At 34.2% G+C, this 10,678-nt stretch overlaps 1 protein-coding gene and 1 pseudogene across 1 annotated transcript; both read right to left on the minus strand.

The window, feature by feature from the left end:
- Positions 1–2,511: 2,511 nt before the first annotated feature.
- Positions 2,512–7,049, minus strand: LOC112099027 (annotated as a pseudogene).
- A 292-nt stretch (positions 7,050–7,341) lies between these two features.
- LOC18045573 (probable leucine-rich repeat receptor-like protein kinase At1g35710) lies at positions 7,342–10,162 on the minus strand. The gene is made up of 2 exons (XM_024186127.1): positions 9,719–10,162; positions 7,342–9,509 (listed from the first exon to the last, which is right to left on the minus strand). The coding sequence occupies exons 1-2, from the start codon at positions 10,155–10,157 to the stop codon at positions 7,342–7,344; spliced, it is 2,607 nt and encodes an 868-aa protein (XP_024041895.1). The 5' UTR covers positions 10,158–10,162.
- Between the last annotated feature and the right edge of the window lie 516 nt (positions 10,163–10,678).

Genomic DNA, 10,678 nt, shown 5'->3' on the forward strand with positions numbered 1-10,678 from the left:
CTTCGATAGAAAATAGTGTACAAAATTTTTAAGCTTAATTACCCCTCGCTGCTATGGGATCACGAAGGCCATTAGGTAAAATAATGTTGCTACCAAATCTCTTTAAAACCACTCTTATATCTTGCAAATTAAAAAGAAATAGAAATCAAACAACAATTGAGGTAAACTTTATAATTAAAAAAGAAAATGAGAAAAATTAAATTATTAAAAGAATTAATTTGGGGATTAATCAATACTTACATGACCTCCGTAATATGTTGTAATCTAATGTGGTCTCGGAACCACTCCATAAGACTTATTGCATGAATTCATATATTCTGTCAGATTAAATGAGTATGTTTGAAACATTGTGTCGTTTTTGCCAATTCCAATTGGTGAGACCATTTCATTGTATGTCTGGATTGAACTCCCCCTCCCTAAAAAAAATAATAAATAAATAAGATAAAGAAGAAAACTATTTTTAATCATTCATAAATATGTATTCTCATAAATAAAATTTAGAGATGTACATAAAATAAGTATTGTTAGACGAAAGACTCATTCATTGCGACATGTTGTTTATTTGACGGTCTCAATAGTACTATCCAATTGGTTTATTGGCTTATATTTGTGTGGTGTAGATCTATTTGAATAACATTGCAGAAATATGAGATAATATGGAAAATATTAGAAATAGTTAATAGCATTATTAAGATACTAAATATCAGCCAAAATAATAAAATAAATAAAAAGCTCAAAGAGTTCTTGTTGTAAATCATGACTCGAATAGGAAAATAAACAAGACTAATCATATCTTTGTGTAAATTTAATTTGTATAAAAAAAACGTGTAGGTGTAATATTATAAATAAACTCATAGAGAAAAGAATGTGTAAACTCCTGTGATTTGACAAAATAATCAAAATAATCTGTTTATTTTTTAAAATAGTTACAAAGCTCCTTTTGTAACATACAAACTATGGAAATTCATGGGCTACTTAACATCCATTTTAATTTTTTTTTATTTACACAAAAACATCATAGACGAAAGAAGATAAAAAATTTCATTGCACCCAATTTTTTTGCATGCGATCAATAAGGAAAAGAGGCAGAAAGTGTTGGAAATATAGCACAAGTGGCTATTTGAGGCGTGATTTTGAGTGAGACCTATGTGGTGTAAGTGAAAAGTTAAAATTGTTTCAAATATTTCTCTGTAAATACTTCAAAATGGTTTTATCTATATGATCAAAATGATCCTTGGATAAATGAGAAATGGTAACTGAAAGTAAATTCATGGAATTGGAAAATTAAAGGAAGATACATTTGTCCCACATGAAAAAGGTAGTGAAGGCATGAAAGGCTTGTATATAATTATTTATAGTATGAGTAAAATATAAACCAAAATGCTCTCTCTTCCGTGCTCCTTCCTGAGTATACGAAAGTTGGCCCAAATCGATCGTGGTAGGCCTGCCTTAGTCTTGCACATTTGAAGTTCATCGTGAAACGATCCCATAGTTGTCGTTCAAACCTCTGGGCACTTAAAAAAAGGTTTTCTTTTTATTTTTTTTATATTTTTTAAATTTAATAAATGCCATATTATTTAATATTTAATTTTAAGGCATCTTTTTAAGTTGAGGGCAGGGAACCACTCCGATACGTAACTTCGTGACCTGCTAATCTAATCACCTTGACTTTGAAGACTTCTTCCCCTAGTCAGCAATGATTTGGAACTTACGTCTTGACATATGCTGTGGAAAAAAAAGAGTGAAGCAGACTTATTAAGTCGAGATGTTTCTTCAGTCTAGATATTTTCGTTTATACGTGTACACATATTCAATGTCTAACCTTATTTTGAAAAAAGACTAATGTCCTATTTGGGATTACGGTTGAAATACTATAAATAGTTTATTTTATAAGTTTTGATAAAAATAATGTTTGGTAAATTTGTTAAAAGTTAATTTATATTTTCTCTATTTTGACAATAGCTTTTAAAACAAGTATGAGATTATTTTTAGAAGCAACTTATTAAATAAAATGCATTTTTTTAAATTTTCTATTATAACTAAGAAAAGAATAATTGTATCTTACTTTTTTTATAAATCCTAATATATAAATAAAAGACAATTTAAACTTATAATTATTTTAGTGATTATATAATAAAATAGTTCTTGCATAATTGAATTTACCAAACACTGAGCGAGCTACTTTTATAATGATTAGCTTATTTTATCCGCATAACAGAAGTAGTTTATTCAATAGCCACCGGAATCTCAAACTGATTCTAAGTCATGTTTGGAATTGCATGACATTGTCAAATAATTAACAAAAGAAGCTATTATGTAGAAGCATAGGAACAGGTTGAGAATGAGAGATACATGTACATGGAGAGCAAATTCTTTTACTCTCACCGGCTTCAACGACCTATACAATAACTCCTAAATCAAAGGGAGAAAATGGTTAATTCAATGTGATTGTACATGAATTGATATTCACCATATGATTATTACATAAAGATTGAGCCCTTTATATGTGCTTTACATTAAGTAATACTGCACACTTGTTCTACACATTTAGACAACCCAGATTAAGAATAATGAAAATGAACTCTTAAACTAGCTAGGTGCTCTATTATTTATCTTTGCTCCATAAATATTAGAAAGATAGAGGAGAGGAAGAAAAAGAAAAACAACAACATACACTCTAAATAATCCTTCAATTCTGAAACATCCTTCAGAGGCTTGTAATCAAATAAACAACAACAACATAGAATTAAGTGCCACAAGGTTAGTAACATTATAAAAGATCTTTCAACATGCCGTCTAAAAAATGTTGTTATATTTAGTTAGATTACAATAAACTTTATAAGTATGAAGCTATTGATATTATCAAATGCAAACGTACAAATTTGGCCTTATTTGATAATTAGAGTTGTGCGTGGTTTTGTAGTTCAAATTTAGATTCTGTAAAATACGAACCTCTGGAGGGCTGAATCTAAGCACCAGTATACTATATATATGGTAATGCAAAGGCCGTGTATAAGCCCAAATCCAGATTTTTACTTTGTATATTACACGTTAATCGAAATGTATATATACTCTGAGGATGACAGATAATTAATTAGACATAGTACATTCGATAATGATGCTACAATAACATTGCATTAATTGTAATTAAGGGAAAATCGGATGGATATATATAAGCAATTATGTAAAGTAATATGATTAATTTCTTGCAGGTTTTGAACTTTTTAGAGAGAAAAGCAAGTCCATTTTTTCTAGCAGCGGTTTTATCCATTTCAACCCAGGACTGTTTGATGGTCATGTAGCAGCCCTCGCTGGCTTCCTGCATCATTAATTTTCAAAATTCAATGGTTAAATTTTAACAAGAAAACATAATCATACATATATAGAATTTTAATTAATTAATTTTTTTTCTTACCCTACAGTCATTGGTGACAAGATCATAATATGCGTTTGATGGTGTGATATTATCAAAGTAGAGAATTGGGGCGGGCGAGGCAACTGCTCCCAAAGACTGTGAGGATACTTCAAGCGAAACCATGCTGCAAGCACTGGTGATAACAAACCCACAATTGAGTAACTCTCAAAACCATATCACATCCCAGATTTGATAAAATAGGACTAATTGAGATGGTTATTTTTAAAAAAGTAATTATCTTAAATATATTTAGTATTTCTTAATTTTACGATCGCTGAAAGTATTCATTAATTGGAATGCAAAATAAATTTGTATCAAAATAATATTGGCGTAATCAATATTTTGGTCAAACGAGATCAAAATGAATAAAATGGCGCAACAAATGACACGACATTAATCAAAAGATGTAAGTAAGTTAATAATATTAAAATTTACTTCCTCGATAAGATGCTCCAACGACGATAATGGGTGACATTTCGGCCGATAAATTTTCCTTGATGTGTAAGAGAATCTTTGCATAATCTACCAAAGCTTGACCAGAGTTTAAATATCCACGAAGAGTTGCATTGTTTAGGGCATCTTTGCTTGATACAAAAGGTACTGATTTTCCATAGAACCGATACTGCATGAAAAATTGAATTAAAAAAAATCCATCACAACTTTTCAGTTCATATTATAGAATATTCTGATTAAGATTTGTCTTTATTATTATTATTTCGTATGCGAACTCTATTTTAATTATTATCAAGCTAGCCTGATAACAAATTCTTTACTTACCTCTATGTAAACTTATAAGGCTTTAAATCGATGAGCATTATCAGCAAGCCATCCAATGCCACCAAGGTCATCATATCAAGACTACTCTCTTCACCAAGATATGCCAATATCGGCGCCGCCATGGCTCTGCCACCACCCCAATGCTTGAAGTTCAACGCATATCTATGAGGAAAAGTTAAATAACTTTGTGGATTATAGTTAAAGTGATCAAGTGTTTGATCATAATAGTAAGTTTCGAGATCATAATAGTAACTTTGTGGATTTTTTTGCTAGGGTTTTGAAAAATAGTCCTTCCACGAACAGCACCAAGCTTTGGGATGTTCTTTAATGGTGAAGTGGAAGCAAAAGCAAAATTTGTGACGAGAAGAAGAAAAAGGCATGGAGCGACCGACCTTTCATGGCAAAGTTGTAAATCCTTAATTAGCAGGATGATTATGTAAATACAGAAGAAATAGAGTTAAGATTAGATTATAAATTCAGCTTCAAAATCGACGTGTTTGTTAATATATCCTGGATTTGTTGTTATCGTATAATATAATTAATGTTGCTTTTAGTTTTATATTAGTATGGATCTTCAGTTTTCATAAAATTATAGTGTGTCTAATGTTGTGCAAATTTTATTGAACTCACAAGTGTACGAATCTATTGTAGAATAGATTAATGGTGACGAGTATCGATCCCACGAGGAGGTTGATTCTAATTGTGTGTAGAATTAATTTTTCTAAATGGATGTTTGGATTTGTGGTGAAAGTGACTTAGATTATCTTAAAATTGGAATTGAAATGGCGAGAATAAATTGAAGAGAAATCTATTGAAATGAAACACTTGGGTATCTGGATCCGTATCAACATGCACCATGGGCTAAATATTCCTTATTAATGTCAATTAAATCATGAGGGGGGAATCCACACCTCATGAACCACACTATAATCAATATGGTGCTAAGGGCTTATCGTGCCAAATAATAATAACCTTGTACTAGTGAGTCGGTGAAACCAAGACGGTATCTAGACAAGATTATTATTATTTGTCGACGAGAAATCAAAACATCTACAAAAACTAGAGGGGAAGAGAAAATAAATTTACCAAATAGAGCCCATGACACATGTTGAGACTTCACCTTCAACCCAAGCTTGAAAGAAAATTAGCTACTCACAATTGAACTAGGGGTAAAATGAGAATTTATTAAAATACATAGAAAATACAAGATGGAGAATAAATTACAGAAAATGGAGCCCAAAATTGGATTCAGAGATATCAAATTAGGGGGGGAGAGCTCCCTTTTTATAGATACATTGAGTAAATCATGGCCATCGAATCAAAAACATTTCGAACACTCAGGATTGCGCCACGTCATTAGTCAACAGTACGCGGTTTGAACAGTAACACGGTTTGGTTGAAAATAATCCTGTGTAATGCATATACTGTACGCGAGATTTTTGGTCCACTGATATGTTGCCACGTCATCGATCAACAATACATAAGAATTTTAGTCCAATAGGATCGTGACACCTCATCAGTCAATGCCACATCATCGGTCAATGCCACGTCATCGGTCAATGCCACGTCATCGTTCCGTCTATGTGAATAGTGTCATGAACAGTAACGTAGACAATACCGTACATGTGAGTAGGACCGTACATGTGAACAATGACATTTTTCCTTTTATGCTCCTCCTAAAGTTTTCGACTGTCCTAAGTTCAAAAGTGATGTCCGTTTTGCCGTATGATTTCTCGTTCATTGTGAAATGACTATGATGCCCCTAAAATACATAAAATACTTAATTAAAATAAAACACACGTAATTAAATCACAAGAAGTTTAAATACATAAAAGTAAGGGTGTTAGTAAGACTTGAAATGTAAAATGATGATTTTCTCCTACATAAATATACATTTTCTAACACTCAACATCTAATATATAGTTAACAGTTTCGTAATTAATAAAATTTTTTATTATTTCTTTCCTAGTAATTAATTATCTTGTGCTGGAAAGAATATCACTAACCACAACTTCTGCAGAAGCTTCCTCACCTTCGGATGACATCAGCGGTGGGTCCAGGATGTTTGATCGGATCGGCGAAATTAAAAATTTATTGTATATGTTTGCGTGAATATTTACAAAGGAGTGAAAAAACTAATATATTAAATAACGCGACATCAACAACGTCGTTCTGAATGAAATTTTTATATATAATTTGTAAAATAAACTAATAATTAGAATGACAATTTAGCCTTTTTAACTTGTAGAGACACAACCTTAAATTCCTTAATATGCTGGTTAATTCAGATCATTGAGATGGAGACAATTAGACAAACCTTATTTTATCAGAGTGAACTGCGAAAGTACAAGCTTTACAAAAGAGATTAATGTCGTAGTGTGAATAGAATTAAAAAATACTAAGGCAGACAATTCGTCGAACACATAATATTTGCTACATTGCTACTACCTAATAATTTCACAACCAATTAACAGTCTCCTTTATTGGAAAAATCACATTAATCAACCAAATACATTTCTTGGTTTCTAAGCTCCAAAATTGAAATTTCATGAAAAGGTTTCTGCATTGGTGTCTTATTGCGAGCGATAAATTCGTTGGACACGAGTTGCATTGTAGGTCGAGACTTTGGTTGAGAACGCAAGCATGAAAATACTACTGTTGAAACAAGAATGATATCCTGCCTAATCATTTGGTCCCCCGGAGGCGGGAGGCGTGGGTCCAACAAATCAATCAGCTTTATATTTTTATCCAATGATGACGATGACGATGAGAGGAGCGCTTCTGGATGCCTTCCCACTAGTACTTCTAGTGCCACCACTCCAAAGCTATAAACATCACATTTCTCTGTCACAATCATGGTGTAGGCAAGTTCTATAGGAAAACAAAGGCCTTCATTAGTAACGTTTCCATAAATAATAACAAGAACAATTTGTTCATGTTTTTTAGCTTCCGCAGCAAGTTATGACAAAGAAACTTATGTTTTAACTTATGTTCATTGTGTGTGTGTTTTAAAAGGAAAAGGGGTAGGCAAAGTTTAAATTTATTTTTAGCCCCTTAGCTTTTTCAAAATTCGAACCAAGTAGCGACATAAATAAAGCTGCTTAAAAGCTACTTGGCAGAGTATATATAAAAATTAATTAAGAGGATAATTAAAGAAGCATAAGAGGAATAGCTAGAGGATGACCTGGAGCAATATATCCAAAAGTGCCAGCTAAAAGAGTTCGGTTGGATGAGTCAAAATTTAACAATCTAGCAATGCCAAAGTCCGCAACAAATGCTTCTAATTCTGAGTTAAGTAGAATGTTGTTGCTTGATATGTCCCGGTGAACAATTGGTGGTGTGCAGTGATGATGTAAGTATGACAAAGCGTGAGCCATACCCTTCACAATGTTCACCCTTTTAGTCCAATCCAACCCAATAGCTTCCTCATCTGTGCGTAGAACACAGAACAAGCTTCCCATTTCCATGTACTCATAGATTAAGAACATGCATGTCTTGTGCAAACAAAAGCCGTAAAGCTTTACGATATTTCGATGCCGTATTTGGGACAGTAGACGAGCCTCATTCCGAAAACTCTCGAGGGAAGCTAACTCCTCAGTTTCTGAACGGTGAAGCTTCTTCAAAGCAACCACTTTTCCACTGGGCAGCCGTGCTCTGTAAACGCTGCCGTAGCCTCCGGTTCCAATGCAGTATTTGATATCGAAATCCTCAGTGGCTTCAATCATGTCTTGAAATGTAATTCTACCATCGTAATTCCAAATTGCAAACTCATCAGCGCACTTGGTAATTTCTCCTGTCCCAGTTGGTTCAACTTCCTTATCCCTTCGTCTACGGATAATCAAGATTCCAAATATCAAGGCAAGGAATGCGACCATAGCAAGAATAATTGCAACCAAGAGAGTGGCAATCATTTTGTGATGTGGCGGTGGCGCATTTGCCAAAGTAGTTGGGATTTCTCCTCCGAATTTATTACCTGACACATCTAAGTGTGGCACTTTTCTGACAAATACAGGGATTCCACCGGAAAGGTTATTCATGGAAAGGTCCACGGTGTGTATGCCCGGAATTGCTCCAAGTTGGTAAGGTATTTTACCATTGATGGAGTTACAGCTTAGATCAAGATAATATAGTTCTTGAAGTTTGCCAATCTGTGACGGAATGCTTCCGCTTAACAAGTTGTTTCCCAATATTAATGTCGTCAGCTTTGAGCAATTCATGAGTTCTGGAGGAATTGGGCCATCAAGTTTGTTGTCAGACAAGTCTAAAAATGTCAACCTGTTTAAATGACCAAGTGTTAAAGGAATAGATCCAGTTAGATTGTTATATTCCAGGGACAGAGATTTCAAGTTGACTAAACTAGCTATGGTCGAAGGAATTGGACCTTCAAGTTTGTTGTTGGGCAGGTCAAGAACTTGAAGAAAGTTCAAATGACCCACAGACGAAGGGATTGGACCAACAAGTTTGTTTTCAGACAAGTCTAAATATGTCAACCTGTCTAAATGACCAAGTGTTGAAGGAATAGGTCCAGTTAGATTGTTATCCTGCAGGGACAGATATGTCAAGTTGACTAAACTAGCTATGGTCGAAGGAATCGGACCTTCAAGTTTGTTGTTGGACAGGTCAAGAACTTGAAGAAAGTTCAAATGACCCACAGACGAAGGGATTGGGCCAACAAGTTTGTTTTCGGACAAGTCTAAATCTGTCAACCTGTTTAAATGACCAAGTGTTAAAGGAATAGGTCCAATTAGATTGTTATAATGCAGGGACAGAGATGTCAAGCTGACTAAACTAGCTATGGTCGAAGGAATTGGACCTTCAAGTTTGTTGTCGGACAGGCCAAGAACTTGAAGAAAGTTCAAATTCCCGATTTCTAATGGGATGGAACCATTGATTCGGTTTGAGTGCATATTCAAAGTAGTTAGCTGAGTCAAAGGACCTACAGACGAAGGGATTGGACCAACAAGTTTGTTTTGGGACAAGTCTAAAATTCTCAACCTCTTTAAATGGCCAATTGTTGAAGGAATTGAACCTCCAATTTCATTTCTGGACAGGTCAAGAACTTGAAGAACCTTCAAATTCTCGATTTCTAATGGGATGGAACCATTAATTTGGTTTGAGGCAATAGCCAAAGTAGTTAGCTGGGTTAGATGACCTAGAGTGGAGGGGACATTACCAACAAGGGAGTTAGAAGACAAGTTCAAAATTTTCAATTTGCTTAGACGACCAAGAGTTGGAGGGATATGTCCCGTAAGGTGATTATTAGATAGATCCAGGTGGACGAGATTCCTCAATCTCCCCATCTCTGAAGGGATAATTCCTGTTGTGCATGTGATTTATGAAAAACGAGATCAGTATTCACTATCCTCATAGCAACAAAAAAAAATGCAAAATTTATATGGAGAGAGAGTCATACTCAAGTGCGGACGGCACACACTTCTTCAGCGTTGTAAAAGCAAACGCCCGCACTAAGCATGAGCACGATTTTATAAAAAATATAATATGTTACAGTGAAGTTTGGCAGCTTACCGGTAAGATTGTTGGAGGTCAGTTCAAGAGTTCGGATTGTTGAAAGAACAGTAATTTCAGATGGAATGCTCCCAGAGAGAAGATAATTTGAACGAATTTTGAAACTTCTGAGGTTGGGAAAGCAAGAGAATTTGAAACGACCAAGCTCTCCTGTGATGTTATCATTTTCATACCAGAGTAAGCTGACCCCGATTACGCTTACCGCTGAATTGCAACTGATGCCAGTCCACTTACAATGATCGGACGTGTAGTTGCCCGTCGTCGCCCAATTGTTGACCCACCAGCCGGTAGCAAGTAAAGCTTCCCTTTCTAACAGTATGGGTGACGACAACAATCCTGCAGCTGATGTCGTTACAGATATTGTCGTATCACTTATAGCACCAACATTTATTAAAATTATAATGACCACCAGTCTCGAAACAGAGGACGCTGATGCCATGTTTATGGTGGTTTTCTGTTGATTGAGCTACATTTGATTCTCAGCAAAGCGTTTATATAAGAATCAATTGTTTTGCAAGCTCCCAGTGTTAACTTCCAATACGCGTTTTCAAATAGTGTGAGTCAATGTCTTCTCTGGATGGATTCAATCATGGAGATATAACCTTATCGGCTTGTATTTGTGAGGTGTAGATCTATTTGAACAACTTTGCAGAAACATGAGATAATATGGACAATAGTAGAAATAATTAATAGCATTATTAGTAGTATAAGATATTAAGTATTACCCAAAATAAGAAAAGGAAAAAAGTTCAAAGAAAAGAATTGTTATAAATAATGGCTCAAATAGGAAAATAAACAAGACTAATCATATCTTTTGTAACATACATACCATAGCTCATGGGCTAACTAACATTTTTTTTTTTTAACCCTAAACATCATAAATGAAAGAAGATGAAATTTTAATTACCGCTCAATTTTTCTGCACGCAACCAAATTTAAAAAAAAAGAAAAAAGAAAGTG

Source organism: Citrus clementina, unplaced genomic scaffold (assembly GCF_000493195.1).
Source record: "Citrus clementina cultivar Clemenules unplaced genomic scaffold, Citrus_clementina_v1.0 scaffold_4, whole genome shotgun sequence".
Taxonomy (NCBI): Eukaryota; Viridiplantae; Streptophyta; class Magnoliopsida; order Sapindales; family Rutaceae; genus Citrus; species Citrus x clementina.

Bases quoted from the DNA above. Each gene is read 5' to 3' on its own strand.
- LOC18045573 (XM_024186127.1), bottom strand. From the start codon at position 10,157: ATGGCATCAGCGTCCTCTGTTTCGAGACTGGTGGTCATTATAATTTTA. The intron at 9,510-9,718 runs GTAAGCTGCCAA...CATGCACAACAG, and splicing joins GACCTCCAACAATCTTACCG to GAATTATCCCTTCAGAGATG.